The sequence below is a fragment of the Aegilops tauschii genome, chromosome 7 (genome assembly GCF_002575655.3).
Source record: "Aegilops tauschii subsp. strangulata cultivar AL8/78 chromosome 7, Aet v6.0, whole genome shotgun sequence".
Taxonomy (NCBI): Eukaryota; Viridiplantae; Streptophyta; class Magnoliopsida; order Poales; family Poaceae; genus Aegilops; species Aegilops tauschii.
The window spans coordinates 232,216,902-232,232,645 of NC_053041.3; the positions used below are offsets into that span (position 1 = coordinate 232,216,902).

The following is a 15,744-nucleotide window of genomic DNA, read 5'->3' on the forward strand; positions in this document are numbered from 1 at the left end:
GTGACCCGTTACGGTGGATGCCACGTGTTGGTCACCCTTGACAAAAGCACTTCCATGATGCAACATTTATCGTCATGGAAGTGAACACTTCTGTGATGATAATTTTGGTAATGTCATGGAACACTTCTACGACAGCACAGGTATGACTATCTTGATTCTGTCATAAAATCGTCATGGATGTACATGCATGACAGGAAACGTGACCTACTGTGACAAACATGTATCATCACGGAAGTGTATTTCTTTTGTAGTGACGCTTTTCACCAACTAGACGCGGAGGCCGATGCGGAGGAGCCATAGGAGACGGAGTTGCAACTGCCGCCCATGTACCCAGAGTCGAGTACGGAGATCGTGGACATCTCTGATGAGGACTAGGGTAATGCGGATTATTTAATCTATGTAGTACGCAAGTTTTCCTCTTTTGCATGTTTTGTATGGATTTAAGGTTTGAAGCATAAGGTATCAGATGCGAGCAAATTTGAGGTGTGGCCGGTCATTTCCGCAAACACGCCCGGGGTGGGTCCACGGGCTTCTGAGAGCCCGGATTTGTTGTTTGCGGCTATAGATGCTCATACTCAGTTTGTGTGCGTGTGTTACGTGGCGTCCAATATTTTCCTAAAACCGTGTTGTCGTATATGGGACACCATTCACATCCCTTGAGCCCTTCTTTTCTCAGCGGTCCGACCAAGATCTAACACTCCACAAGCATCTATTCTGGACAAATTGCCCTAAAAAGTATTTCGGATGAAACCGGCTTCCACTTAAATGCCCAAGCTGACAATCTGTACTTTTTTAATCACCGACGGCAATCTCGATCAATTCGATGCCTCTAGTAGCATCACCTTGTCCTCTCCCCCTTATTTCACACAGTGTGCGCATTTCCTTCAATCCCGTACGGATTTACTTCTTAGGTCCCACTATCAAAGACTATTTGTTGGCTATAATTATTTGACACCTTCGTCCCCGAACCCCGTGTCGCTCCCCATGGGGCGAGGAGTAGCAAACCTAACCCTAGCCTCCAGGCCTCTGCCACCACCACTCCCTTCTCACCGCCACGTTGTCGGTGGGAAAGCCCACGCGGCGACCAAGGACGGCAGCGGAGGGACATCTTGGGTTTCTTCTTCTAGTCGTTTGGGCGCGTGTGTTCTAGCTGAGCATGGTTTCTTGGTGTTGCTTCGATGGATTTCCAGGGGTCATGTCGAGATGCAATGGTTGCTGTATCAGGTTAATTCAGGTGTGCATTCATTTCCTCGCCCCTCCCCCTACCACATTGTCTCGATCGTTACTTGCCAGATTTGGTGGAGGTTCTGTCAGATCTGGTGGGGGTTCTACCAGATTTGGCGGAGGTTCTGTCGGATCTGGTGGGGGTTCTACCAGATCTGGCGGAGGTTCTTCCAGATCTGGCGGTTCTTCCTCCTAGTGGCTTGTCTCCGACTAGTAGTGAGTGGAATTTCATCGTTTGGTTCTCCACCCCGTTGATTCCACTGCCGATTTGGTCATTTGTCGTCAGCTCGTCTCCCGCCGGTGGTGAATATGGGATTTGGTAATTGGTCACTTATGATCGAGGGCTTCTTGTTTGTGATGGTGTGGACGTCATTTCGGTTCGATATCTTTCGCAGATCATGCGGCAATTCCAGATTTAGGTCATCAGTCACGATGGTTTTCATCATGGTGCTTTCTTGTGCTCTTGCTCCCCTCTAGTTGGTTCTTGTCCACCTTCTCGACCCCTCTTCTACGGCTTTGGTAAAGACCGATCTGGTAGCATTAGAATGGCCTTGGATTTTGCAAGAAGTGTTTATCTTATGGTTGGTTGTTGTTTAGTCCTTGTGGTGCTTGTGTGCGTCAGCCGTTGTCGTCGTAGGTCATCATAGGCGATCGTGGTTGTCGTGTTTAGGTCGTGTTGTAGTTGACTGGCGTTCAGGCTCTCGCATCAGATGTTTATCGCTTTTCGTGTCGTATGGCATACTTTTGCTCTACCTTAGGTTGGGTTTGGTCATCTCTTGCTTGTGGATCTTGATCCTTAGGTTGTTTAGATTCTTCCTTTTCGGTTGTGCCTCTTGGTGTTGTATGGTTCGCGCCTTCTATGGCGATGTATCATTTTCCTCCCATAATGAATTGACATGTAGCACTCCTGCTGGTTCAAGAAAAATGATTATTTGACTTAGCTTACTTCATTTTGGTATCAAGATAAAAGAATCATAGAATTCTGCAGTCTTCCATTAGAAGTATTATTATGAACTTTTTTCATCGAACTCCCGGTCTCAAGTCTCAAATATGGTATAAGCAACTCCAGAGGGTGTTAAAGCTTCAACAAGATCTATGTGGGCCTCGTTTGGAGCCGCTCCTATAAATTCATTTTTGTGTAGAATTAGGTTGTCTAGTTTCTAACCATATATTGTAAAACACATTGACACACTTCAATAAATTTGGAATTTAACCAAGTTTGTCTTCGTATGGCATTGTAGTCATTTAGCAAGGTTCCATTGCAGAAGACATAATGGTACAAAGTTTAACCAATCAAGCAGTGGCCGACCCAAGATTGGGACGAACAAGGGTTATTGTTGGGTTATTCAATGGAGCAAGGTACCTCACCTACTCATCACTAGCGACTGCGAAGCTATCAAGCATTGTCATCGTCCTCGCCCTGGCTAACCTCAACCTCTGAGTTCGCCATTATAACCAAGTAAGTTCTTGCTTCAAACCACACCTTTAACAAGATTCTTTCTCTGAAAATTACACTCAATCTGTCACAATTGTCTTAGCCAAGCCAAAGCATAGCAAAGAATTTTCCTGGGCTTAGATCTTAAAAGTAAATTCCAAAGTGAGTTTTCTAGATTGCTAAAATCATGCATTTTTTTAACTATGTCAACCTTAATTAAACAATAGCCATGTTTGTTACAAGAGATGGGATTAGAAAGTCTGGAGGATGTTCACGTCATTCCTGAAAGTTTCTCTTTATAACTTGCTGCGAGCTAGTGAATGTGCAACAACATTGCTCTCTCGGGCACAATGTGCAATCATTGCCCTGCCAAAAGAACTCAACAATGTAGCCAATCATCGATCACCATTGACCCCGAAGCTCGGCACTCTAAAGGATCTAGGATGGCATGCCCAATCTCCATTGAGTCATATTCTACCACCACCGAGTAAAATCCTCAACTCATCTACCAAGCGCAGCCCCTCGAACAACATGAATGCCTCCATCAAGACGTCCATGGAGAACTCCTAATATGAACAAGATGCAGCAATGAACTTCTCATTTGAGTCCCAGAGCAAAGCTCCCGCTGCACTAGACTCTGGATGGAAGCTAGCATCAACATTCAGTTTTATAGTTCCTGAAGTCAGTCCAATCCACTTCATTTATCTTGTTGGTTCCTTTACCTATGTTGCTAACACATTCGCCACAATCCCCTTGATGCTTAAAGCCTATCGTACAGGGGGCGTTTTCACCTCATGGGCGATTTTGCACCAATCCCACTAGATGTACCATCATGCCACCATGATAGTACGAATTCCATTACAATTGGGACGCCCGTTCCTGCTGGGAGCTCAGCACATACCAACTCTTCAAGGATCGTTGCCCCAGATAGCTCTTGAACAACAACTGATTCGGTATAGTCCCTAAGACAAGTTCCTCCCACACCTCCATAGCTCTGTCACAAATAAAAACCATGTGCCAGAGATCCTCCCGATCAGTACAATAGACTGTATAGACAACTAGAGTTTTATATGTTGGTCCGCCAACGTGCAACACCTGGGAACTATGTCGCGCAAAACCCTTCAATTGAAAATATGAACTTTCGAGGATATAGATCTTCCCCAGAAAAAGTTCCAAACCAGATGTGGACCCATGCTTCCTTCTCCCACATTAAGTCGGACCCTCAATCTATATTCTCTTTCCTCCAAGCCACATGGTACGCCGATCTCATGGTGAAGCATCTTGACTTGGTAAAGTGCCATGCAATAAAGTTTGATTGACCATGTGAAGGTAGAGGGATTTGAAGAATTCTCACAACGTCAACTGGCCAAAACCATCCTCGATCATTTGCACGTCCTAGTTCCCTAAAATTGGATCAATTAAGTCATGAACTGTCTGTAACAAACACTGCCCCCATGAGTAATTATGGTGTGATCTTGGCTCATCGGGATCCATCGTCCTTCCAAAAATTAATTGTTGCACCATCTCTAGGTCGCCATATAGCTCCGTGTTTAAGAGTTTTCAAACCAAATAGAATGCTCCGCCATGTGTATGACGATTTGTTCTTCAACATAGCCTTACAGAAGTCCTAATCTAGATAATACTTAGCTTGAAGGACCTGAGAACATGGTGATTATGGTTCAGACAATAATCTCCAACATTGTTTTGCTAGCATTGCTTTTTTGAAACAATGTAAGTCTTCAAACCCCATGCCACCTTAATTTTTTGGAACACGCATTTTCCACCGCGCCTTCCAATGCAATTTTCGTTTACCTTGAGTGCCACCCCACCAGAATCTAGCAATAGCATCATAGACGGCCTTACATATATACTCCGAGATATTAAAAACAAACATATCATAGACTGGGATTGCCTATGAAACTACCTTCAGAAGTATCTCTTTCCAACTAATAGATAACATCCCCCCCCCCCTACAGTGAAGAGACAACATCTTTGATAGCCAACCATTGATAAGTGCGCAAAGCCTATCAAAAAGATGTTGGAAGCAATCACTATGGTCAAATGGTGGTAATCCCAAATACTTATCAGTCACTGCCTCTAAAACAATGTTAAGCTATGCACATACCTCATCTCGTACCTCCATGGTCGTATTAGGGCTGAAAAAAACAATGGTCTTTGCATTGCGAACCAACTGCCCAAAGCTTGCACGATACATATCTAGAGCATTTGGGAGTGTCGTGGCATTCGACGCATCCGCTCTCCTCAATATTAGGGAGTCGTAAGCAAATAACAAGCATGAAACTGATGGTGCACTACGGCACACCCTAAGCCCTTGGATACCGCCGATCTCCTCATGTACTAGAAAACTAAATAAACCCTCACCACAAAATCAAGAACAGGCAAGGCGATAGGGATCCCCTTGCCTGAGGCCCCTCATAGGGGTAAATGTATATGTTTCATTTGAATTGAACTAAACCTTGTCGGCTGATGACTGAACAACCATGGTCCTCATGCATTGCAATATTCCACTTCCCAAAGCATAGGAACTCAGTTATGAATGTGTAGTCATCCAAGGGCCTGAATTTGACCTCCTTTGAGCAACCCCAGGCCACTTGCATGGCTGTGAAGAGCATCGTATGGCTGAAGGGAGTTCAGACACAAGGCCTGAGAATCATCGCCCAAAGCATCTCCCGTGTGGGCGTCCCGATCAGTCCCGAGAGATCCACCACCTCTCCTTACTCTTCTGTGATCTCCATCCTTTGGAGAAGAGCATCATCTTTGTTGCTGGGTTTCCTATGTTCTTTGTTGAGGCTTCCCCCGTCCCGCTACCCTTGAATTCGACGTTGCCGATAGAGATGCGGCCCAGATGACGCACACTCACCATGTGCGAAGAAGTTCTAATCCTAGGGCACTACTCCGGCGTCATCCCTCCAGGGGTAAGGTAAGGTACCAGTTTATACAGTAGAAAAGAAAATCAGAATACCAAAAACCATTCAGACTTCAACACGAAGAAAACCACCAGGGGTAAGGTAACACTGGTACTGCTGCTAGTATAAACTGGGGCAACCATCCATCCCAATAATCAGCCATGCAATTGCATCTTTAGCTACAAAATTACACATGTGACTGCATGCTTCAACTTCCTAGCTACACGGTTCCAACTCCAAAAAAAAAAAGTATCCACGGTTTTGCGGAATTTCCTACTGTTGCGGCGGTCCTCCCGCGTTTTCCTCCTCCCCGCCCTCCGGCGCGCGCGCGGCCAGCGCCGCCGACACCGCGGCGTCGTACCCGTCCGCCGATGCCGCGGCGAACTCGGCCATGGCGCCGGTGACGGCTCCCAAGCCGGCGCAGAGCACGCGCCCCGCCATGCCCTCCATGCCCGCGGCGGCTCCCGAGCACACCGACCCTACGCCGGCCACGAAGAAGTCCAGCCCGTCCATCACCCGCGCCTCTGAAGCCGCTTCGACGACGAGCCCCCACTCCATGCACACCAGGAACGCCGGCGGCACGGTGCGCGGCGCCGCGGCGCCCGCGCCAATGCCCAGGCAGCGTCGTGCCCAGGCGGCCAGGGCGCGCGCGTACGCGCGCTGCGCCGATAGCCAGGCGTCCAGGGCTCCGCGCCAGGCTCGCACCTCGCACTCGAGCGCGACGGCGGCGGGAGGCGGCGTCGTCGCCTCTGGAGGACCGAGAGCCACGGTGGTCGCGGCCGATGCGCGGTGTTGCAGGAAGAGAAGCTTGGCGTCGTCGATGGTCCGCTTCTGAGCCTCGTGGCGTTCAGCCATGGCTCGCCACATCCGCGACAGTCTGCACAATGCAACAACAGCTCTGTCATTATCAAAGGCTACGATCAGGCAAGATCCCTCAAATTCACGTGCATTCCTACATCAGCATGCCTACTATGATCAATAACCCAACAGCTACTCACCCTTTGTTTGCTGAAAATTTTAGCGATATCATATCATCAGTAAATTCCAAGTATAGGAACTGTGACATTTTTAAGTCGTGACTGCCTGGCTGGCCATCATCTACTCTTACTTGATTGGACTATGCCCATTGTTTGACCAATTAACATATTATTTATGAAATGTCGGCTTATAAAAATTGTACTAACTTCTCAATGGTGAGCAGAAGCATACCCTTGGATAAGCTCCATAAGTTGAGGGTGCAACTCCTCGTCTCTTAGAACTTCAATTCTTCTTGATATTGACTGAACAGTTTGTATTGACACCTTCATCCGAGTTTGTAAGCTTCTCAACGCTGAACGAGTCTTATCGACAGAAGAAGGCTCCTCCCCTTTCACATCCTGGCTCCGCAAATGTGCCATCCTCTTCTCATACTCAAGTCTTAATCGCTCACCCACCTACAAGTGACAAAGGCATGACTTCCGCTAGTCGGTTCTACTGATCTGTTGGTATAGGTTCGTGACGGTGACAAAGATCATACCTTCACTTCTTTGTATAATTTCTTCTCCCATGTATACAGTCTATCAAGAGTGGAGTGATGACTTCCAGACATTGTGCTGCAAGATTCTTCAGAGTAACAGCTGCTTGTATCATTGTCAAAAAGATCATCTATTGAGCCAGAGGAAGCAAGAAGGAAGCGGGAAGATGATGATCGAATTGATGCAGATCGCAAAAGTGCGACTGGGTTTAGCATCTTTACTGCATTAAAAAAATCATGAGGAAGTTCAGCGACTGAAATCTGAAACATTTTAAATAATAACTTCAGTATTGGTTTATAAAAGTGGTACCAGAGAGATCATTTGAGGTTGAGTATTGAGCTCGACTTGCCTCCAACATCCGTGAGACTTCCTGAGCAGCGCTACAGATCCCCAAGAACTGACTGTCAATATCTTTCATAGCCTCGACCAAACTCGTTGGCTTTCGGTTCAGATACACAGTGAAACCTGGGGTTTCTTCTGCATTTGCTACTTTGTTCCTCATTAGTTCTTTCTTATGTGCCTTGATCTCATGGTCTACTGCATTTCGGGGCTCGGATGAGCCTGCGCATTGAACACCTTTGGATTGATGTCCCTTTTGTTCTTGCTTGACATTGACTTCAGATTTTCCTGGGCGAGCCTCGTTAGAAGCCATACATCTTTGGTCATCTGAATGCTCACATTCATCAGATTCTTCTTCTTCATCATCATCCTCATCAGATTCTTCTTCATCATCATCATCCTCCCCCTCCCCCTCCCCCTCTTTGTTGTGCATTTGTTCATGTTTTTGACATTCATCATCTTCCTCTTCGAGTTCTGGGATTCCTTCCTCCTCTCTTACCCGCTGTAACCGTGCCAATTCATCGTCAGTGACCACATTGTCATAGCTACTCCGAGGGCGCGGGTACGGATAGCTGTCCAGCGACGAGAATGGATTCCAGAAGGAGTCCCACGGTGATGATTCTGGTTCCTGGGGTGATGAGGGTGGGTAGTTTGGCCTGTCATGAGATGCGTAATAAGATGTCCTCCTTGGATCCTGGGGTGGAGCAGGTGGATAGCTTTGCCTGTCATAAGGTGGCGTGTAATAAGAGGAATTCCTCACTGGCTCCTGGGGTGATGGAGGTACGTAGTTTGGCCTCTCATAGGGTGGCATGTAATAAGAATTCCTCACTGGCTCCTGGGGTGATGGAGCATAAGGTGGCATGTAATAAGAAGAATTCTTCACTGGATCCTGGGGTGATGAAGGTACGTAGTTTGGCCTGTCATAAGGTGGCATGTAATGAGCATTCCTCACTGGTTCCTGGGGTGATGGAGCTACATAGCTTGGCCTGTCATAAGGTGGCATGTAATAAGCATTCCTCACTGGTTCCTGGGGTGATGGAGCTACATAGCTTGGCCTGTCATAAGGTGTATAGTGAGAAGATGGCCTCATCGGTGAGGAATTGGCTGGGAAGAATCTATCTGTGCCAGCATAGCCATCCACAGGGTAATGTGACTCAACACGGATTGTTTCCACGGGCCGTGGAGCCTCTTCAACTGACACTGATGGGTTTGGTCCTGACATCAAGTACTTCGCGACATGAACAGTCCTCTTCTCATACGAACCATAAGGAAGGCCGAGCATCTCTGGCTTCTGTTGCTTGACAGGAGAAATGAATGGGTCAAAAATGAGCTCGTGCCGATCATCTCCAGCAACGAACCGCTGCAGGGCCATCGAGACACATTTCATGGACTCGATGTAGGCGATGTGAGAGGACGCAAAACGGTTGTGCTGATCCAGTGCCTGCTTGATGAAGTCCCTCCTGTCCCGGCACATCTTGACAGCCTCCTCATCTTCCAATCTGGAAGCAGCACATCCCATGTCTCCAGAGCCTTGTGTTGTCAAGAATATGTCATGCCCGGGCCAGAACTTCGGAGTCTTAACATGTCAAAACACAGAAAAGGAACGCGACAGGTAAGTTTCAGCTCCAATAACTCAAGTATCATGTGTAAGTGCAGAAATTACCTGATACTGTACAGTGGTCAATTGTTGGCAACCTGTGCATTGCAGCTGAAGCCAATGAATTGGAAGATGATTCGTACCAACCTACAATCAGGCAAATTTCAGACATTTCAGAAGCGAATTCCAGACATTTATTCAGTAGCAAATTCCAGACATTTCAGAAGCATGTGAGCGATCAAATTGTGTATCAAAAGGGAACTCAGAGATAGGCTAATCACCAGCAACAGGCAATCAATCAGGAGTGTTGAGATTGACTACTTGGGATCAAACGTGACATGCAACTACCTCTCACAAGACCCAAAAAATTCTCTTCTCAAAAGACAGTGAGAGCTACAACACCACAGAAAGATGTCCCTTTGGAAATGAAATACCCCACTGACAAAGCATACCCTACACATTTTTCGGTTTGCTAGCAGCGACATTCCTTCCTCCTAAACGAGGGCTAAAAAAGCAAGAAAGTTAGGAATGTAACCCTTGGCCCAGCAACACATAAACGGTCCTACTGCCTACTTGCGTAATCATGGCCACGGGAAACTGGAATTCAGTCCAGTACACTGAAGATATAGGGATTCAGGTCAGTACACTGAAGATAACAGAGTCAGGACGGTGCTGGGTAAAACTAATGAAACATTGGAATTCGAAACAGCATTCTTTCTTTCGTGCAGTGAAATCAGCACAAACAACAATCTTTTACCGTCCACAAATCACAAGCAACCAGAAAAGCACAATGCAAAGATATGTTGAAGGTGAAATGAGGGGTCAGCTTCCGAAGAAGTGCACCGCAGGCAAACAGAAGTATTGTCCCTGGATGGACTAAATTCCCACAGCTCTATGGTGGACTGATTTTCTGGTGTTTAAGCAGTTGGGCAAAAGGTAAAAAAAAATTGCTGTAACAAGAAGAAAATTACAAGAAAGCTGGGAAGATGATGATGGGTAATAATAACACTTGTCTCTGGGTAAACTACCCACAAGGCCACAAGGGGAAAGAGTACTAGTTCCAATCCTCCAACCAAATGTTGAATTGCTCCTGCCAACCTGCGAGTGGAACCGCGGAAGGGAATGGAAAAAATTAAGGATTTGCTGGACAGGACAAAGCACAGGCGCATCGGTGCTCGTTGCATCTTGCTGAACCAAGATACGGAACGAATGGATAAATTACGGACCCCAACCAAAAACACAACGCTTGAAGGCAAGGCAATCCTGGCTCTGAAATTTTCAGAACCAGATGAAGCAAGGAGAATTGAAGGGGAAATAAAAACAAAAATAAAAATCATGGAGCAGATACTGGGAAGAGGGAAGTGCATTACGCTACCTCCGTTATCCGCTACAGAACCGAAAGAAACTAGAGCACGGTATCTGATTCTGATGCAGGACGGGAAGGTGGAGACCACGAAATCTCGGGTAAAAAAGAAGAGAACATCACAACTGTCGCAGTAAAAAAAGAAGAGAAGAGAGCACCACAGCTGTGGCAGCAATAATCAAACAGAAACTGCCGCTGAATTCTCGTCTGGCGACATTAAAGAGCAGGCGAAATAAAATCGCATGGAAAAAGATCAGGTGCACAGTACAGGAACACATCATTCTGAAGTGTGGGTGAAGCAAAGACAGGGGAAAACAGAGAGAGGGATGCAGAGGGAGACTGCTGGGAGGGGGAGAGAGAGAGAGAAGAAACCAGGGGCACACTACTAGATAGATACGTACATGTTCTTGGAGCGCTCAAAGAGGGGAATCACGAAATTCTCTCTCTAGGGATGAAGAACATCTCTCTCTCTCTCTCTCTCGAGCACACAAACACGCAGGCAGCACTTTCTCTCTCTACTTTGGCCCAGGAAACCTCTCATCCAACCGCATCAATGGCCAACATTAAACAAAACAAAAGGGGAGGTGGGGACAAAAGGAGGGGCAAGGCAATGCGAACCTACACAAGAAGAGATTAAAAATAGGATCAGGGGAGGGAGGTCTATACCTGTTACCTGGGATTGAAGTTGAAGGAGGACCTTCTCAGACCCCTTGGGTGGGTGTGTACAAGAACAAGGGGTCGAAGAAAGATTTGTGGGGAGGGAGAGAGAGAGGAGGCGGAGAGGAGTGTGGGTGGCAGTGGCAGTGGCAGAGGGGGGGGGAGAGAGAAGAGAGAGAGAGAGGAGGGGCAACAACGGTCAAAAGACTCCAAAGGAGGGGAGGTCACCGAAGGAAGAGGGGAGAGAAAAGCGGAGGGGTGGATGAAATTGGGGTATGACCCTACGCTTGCTGTTATTTCCCAATAATGCCCTACTCATTCATTTTCCTCTTTTTTAGCCCTACTGCCCATTTATTCTCTGCCATTTTATGGAAAAAATTGGGCTCCCAGTAGTAGGTTTGTTTGTGCACTTGAGGAAACTTCCGGCCTGGAGAACTGTCTTTTCTCACACGGGAATTTTGACATTTTTGTTACTTATTACAGAGAGAGGGGGGGTGGGGGTGGGGGTGGGGGTGTTTTTTCACTAAGAACTTGTGACGAGTGCGAAAATTCATGGCGTTTGGAGGTATGCAATGCGACAGCACTTGTGGCGCTACGCAAATTAGGAACTGAAGTATGACCATGACCATGGGTTTTGGATCCTTGTGAGGGAGTGGGAAGATGCCTCGCGATCTCCAGGCTTCAATTCAATGCATTAGTAGGAGATTTGGTGTTATGGGTGTGGGAAATTGGATCGGTCATGCAAATTAAATTCTTGCAAATCGAAGAGTTCTATGATTCATGCAAATCGAAGAGTTCTAGTATGATTCATGCAAATTAAATTCTTGCGAATCAAAGAGTACCATGTTTTGGTTCATGCCAAACAAACGAAGCTTCTCGCTTAAGTATTAGTAGTATATGGTGATCAAGTCGGTTCATGCATGCATGCCGCTCTGCACGCCTCACGCTTCTCACGTTCCCTGCTACTAGGCCACGATTCAGTTGTAGTTGTACCAACAAAACAAAACCCAAATAATAATTATTATTTTTATAAAAAAACTCACAAAAGCCATCTTTTTCTTTTTGAGAAAACTCACAAACGCCATCTAAGAGCATCTACAGCCGGAATCGGCAAATCCGGCCCCCTATACGCCCGCGGGCGCGTCTGGGCGCGTCCGCGGACTGCGCCCGCCGGCCCCTCATATGTTGCGCCGCACATCCACATACCTCAAATTCCCATCCTCAAATCCATGCACGTCGATCATACGATACAAATTGTCCAAATTTAAAAGTTCGAAATAAAGCAGAGCAAATCATAGTTCAACAAACTGAACATGCCAAATTAATTCAATGTCCGAGCGTGGCGGATGGCCTCGGATCACTGGCCGGGCGCCTGCCCCGAGCGGAATGTGTCGTACTGCAGGCGGAATGCGTCCTACTCGTCTTGCTCCGCCTGCATCCGTGCCGCAGCCGCCCTCACCGCCTCGTACTCTCTACGGTCGTTGATCTTTTTCTTCTTGTCCGCAAGCCACTCCTTCGCATGCTCATCCAAGAGGGTTCCATCCGCCAACATGATCCTCGCATCCTCCGCGTCCCGTGCGAGTTGCAACTGAAAGCTGAATAAAACTGTTGCTTATTGATAATTTGGTGCGGCATACAAGAGTATATAAGAGGGTACAAACCGACTTGGGGTAGGGGTACAAAACTGACTTGGACTAGAAGTCGTATACCATAATGACTACTCTAACATCCCCCCGCAGTATCAACGGCAGGCTCGACGACGTTGAGACTGAAACAGATATCTTGAAACGGCTTAGTAGGCAGTGCCTTGGTGAAAATGTCAGCAAACTGAGCCGTAGAGGGAACATGAAGCACCCGAACCTGACCAAGAGCAACCTTTTCACGAACAAAATGAATATCAATCTCAATATGCTTTGTGCGTCGGTGTTGAACTGGATTGCTGGTCATGTAGACTGCTGATATGTTGTCACAGTAGACAATAGTGGCCTGCTCAATAGGCCTGTGTAGCTCGGAGAGTAACTGCCGAATCCAGATTGTATCTGCAACGGCATGTGCCACAGCGCGATACTCAGCCTCGGCCGACGAACGTGAGACTGTAACCTGTCTTTTCGAAGACCAAGAAATCAAATTGTTACCAAGAAAAACACAAAAACCGGAAGTGGACCTTCGAGTGTCAGGACAACCAGCCCAGTCTGCATCAGAGTATGCGGTAAGCGAGTTTGGAGAAGAATTATTGAGGTGGAGACCATGATTGAGAGTTCCTTTTAAATACCGAAGAATGCGTTTAACATGATTATAGTGAGGAACCCGGGGATCATGCATATAGAGACATGCTTGTTGAACAGCAAAAGAGATTTCAGGACGAGTAATGGTGAGATATTGGAGAGCACCTGTTAGGCTACGATAGAGAGTAGGATCGGAAAAGGGTTCACCGGTAGCCGAAAGTTTAAAACTAGTATCGACAGGAGTGCGAGATGATTGACAGTCAAGCATACCAGCACGATTAAGAAGATCAAGAATATACTGGCGTTGGGAAAGAAAAAGGCTGGAGGAATCTCGAACAACAGCAATGCCTAAGAAATGATGAAGGAGTCCTAGGTCAGTCATAGAAAATTCAGATCTAAGAAGAGAGACAATATGATCTAAGAACTTTGATGATACACAAAAAGAGAGGTGTCGGAGAGAGATGGAGTGAAGCCTATTGTTTGAATGAAGGAGGAGAAGCGTTGAAACCAAACTCGTGGGGCCTGTTTAAGACCGTAGAGAGATTTCTGAAGAAGACATACATGAGTTGGAAAGGATGGATTTTCAAAACCCAGAGGTTGCTGGCAGTAGACAGTTTCTTGAAGGGAACCATGGAGGAAAGCATTTTTAACATCAAGTTGGTGAATGGGCCATGAAGAGGAGACAACAACACTAAAAACGGTGCGAATGGTGCTGGGTTTAACAACAGGAGAGAAGGTTTCTTCGTAATCAATTCCTTGTTGCTGAGAAAAGCCACGACAAACCCACCTGGCTTTATATCGTGAGAGGCTCCCATCGGAGTGGAACTTTTGGCGAAAAATCCATTTGCCAGAAACAATATTTGTATTGGGAGGACGAGGAACAAGTTGCCAGGTGTTGTTTTGAAGTAAAGCATTATATTCTTCTTGCATGGCAGCGGCCCAATTGGGATCAAGTAGAGCAGTTTTGTAATTCTTTGGAAGAGAAGTGAGAGATACGGAGGTATGAAGGTTTAGGCGGTCTTGGGGTTGATGAAATCCTGATTTGGCCCTAGTACGCATGCGATGATCATTAATCGGGGCTGCTGTAGGAATAGCACGAGGGGGTAAGGTGGGTACTGGTGAGTCCGGCGCAGCGAAAGAGTCGGACGAAGGAGTAGGGCTGGGTGGTGGAGTGGGAGCAGGGCTGGGTGGTGGAGTGGGAGTAGGGGCCGGGGGTGTTGGGGAGGGAGCAGGGGTCGGGGGTGTTGGGGACGTCTCGGGTGGGGTGAGTGTATGGTTGGGATTGGCTATGGTGGGTGTTAATGGTGGTGGTGATAAGTTGTGTTCGGCAGGTAGGGGAGTATATAGTTGGAAAGGACGGGGAGAGGGGGTGTTTGCGGAGCTAGGGGTGTTGGATGGTGTAGTAGTGCGTTGTGAGAAAGGAAAAATGTGCTCAGCAAACGTGACATGACGAGAGACATGAACGTGTCCGGTGTGAAGGTCGAGACAGCGATAGCCTTTGTGCTCGTCAGAGAAGCCGAGAAAAGCACATGGGATAGAGCGTGGTGACAATTTATTTGCAGAAGTGGCGTAGGCATTGGGAAAACAGAGACAGCCGAAAACACGAACCGCGGAGTAGTCGGGGTGGGAAAGAAAGAGGGAATAATAGGGAGTAGTGTTGGGTTTAGTTTTAGAAGGTCGAATATTTAGAAGGAAGGTGGCCATGTGTAGGGCTTCAGCCCAAAACTTGGGAGGCATAGATGATTGAATGAGGAGAGTGCGAACTATATCATTGAGGGTGCGAAGAGAGCGTTCTGCTTTACCATTTTGAGGGGAGGTGTAGGGACATGAGAACCTAAGCAGGATGCCATGTTGTAAGAAGAAAATACGATTTTTAATGTTATCAAACTCGCGACCATTGTCACATTGGATAAAGCGAATTGGGAGGAAGAAGTGAACAGACACATAGCGTTGAAAATTAAGGAAAAGAGAATGGACCTCGGATTTGTTGCGTAGAGGAAAAGTCCAGACAAAGTGGGTGAAATCATCTAGGATAACAAGGTAGTATTTAAAACCCGAAACACTTGCAATGGGAGAGGTCCATAAATCACAATGTATTAATTCAAAGGGATAAGTGCTACAAGAACTAGAGGAACTAAAGGGAAGACGCACATGTTTGCCTAATTGACAAGACTCGCAAAACACAGAATTATGAGAGTCCCTATTACATGGTATGGTAAATTCACTAAGCATAGAAGCTAAGACGGCGGGGTTGGGATGGCCCAAGCGACGATGCCAGAGATCGACGGAGGCCAGCATGGATGTTGGAGGGGTGGCGGCAGGAACTCCATTAAGAGAATAAAGATCACCGGAGCTATTGAAGCGAGCGATCTCGGCCTTGGTCAGGTAATCCTTCACAGATAAACCAAAAGGGTCAAATTCAGCCGAAACTAGATTGTCGCAAGTAAATTGGCGAACAGAGAT

General features: G+C 46.9%; 1 protein-coding gene and 1 long non-coding RNA gene across 5 annotated transcripts in view; one reads left to right on the forward strand and one right to left on the reverse strand.

The window, feature by feature from the left end:
* The first annotated feature begins 308 nt into the window (after positions 1 to 308).
* The window catches only part of LOC120969252 (uncharacterized), a 35,630-nt gene continuing 20,194 nt past the window's right edge, over positions 309 to 15,744 (forward strand). The window contains exons 1-2 of one of the 2 annotated variants that reach the window (XR_006666851.1): positions 309 to 1,234; positions 2,466 to 2,683. This is a non-coding gene — a long non-coding RNA (uncharacterized lncRNA). The remainder of the gene's footprint in view (positions 1,235 to 2,465; positions 2,684 to 15,744) is intronic. The other variant, XR_005763271.3, reaches the window with a different exon arrangement.
* Positions 5,640 to 11,225, reverse strand: LOC109765279 (uncharacterized). 3 transcript variants are annotated; one of them, XM_073506038.1, is made up of 6 exons: positions 11,066 to 11,225; positions 9,103 to 9,183; positions 7,410 to 9,015; positions 7,103 to 7,320; positions 6,796 to 7,019; positions 5,640 to 6,463 (listed from the first exon to the last, which is right to left on the reverse strand). In XM_073506038.1, exons 3-6 carry the CDS (start codon positions 8,956 to 8,958, stop codon positions 5,860 to 5,862), a joined length of 2,595 nt encoding a protein of 864 aa, XP_073362139.1. In that variant the 5' UTR covers positions 8,959 to 9,015; positions 9,103 to 9,183; positions 11,066 to 11,225; the 3' UTR covers positions 5,640 to 5,859. The 3 variants fall into 3 exon arrangements, with proteins under 3 accessions (XP_073362139.1, XP_073362141.1, XP_073362140.1); XM_073506040.1 differs by having other exon boundaries at positions 11,073 to 11,221; XM_073506039.1 differs by lacking the exon at positions 11,066 to 11,225 and adding an exon at positions 10,801 to 11,044.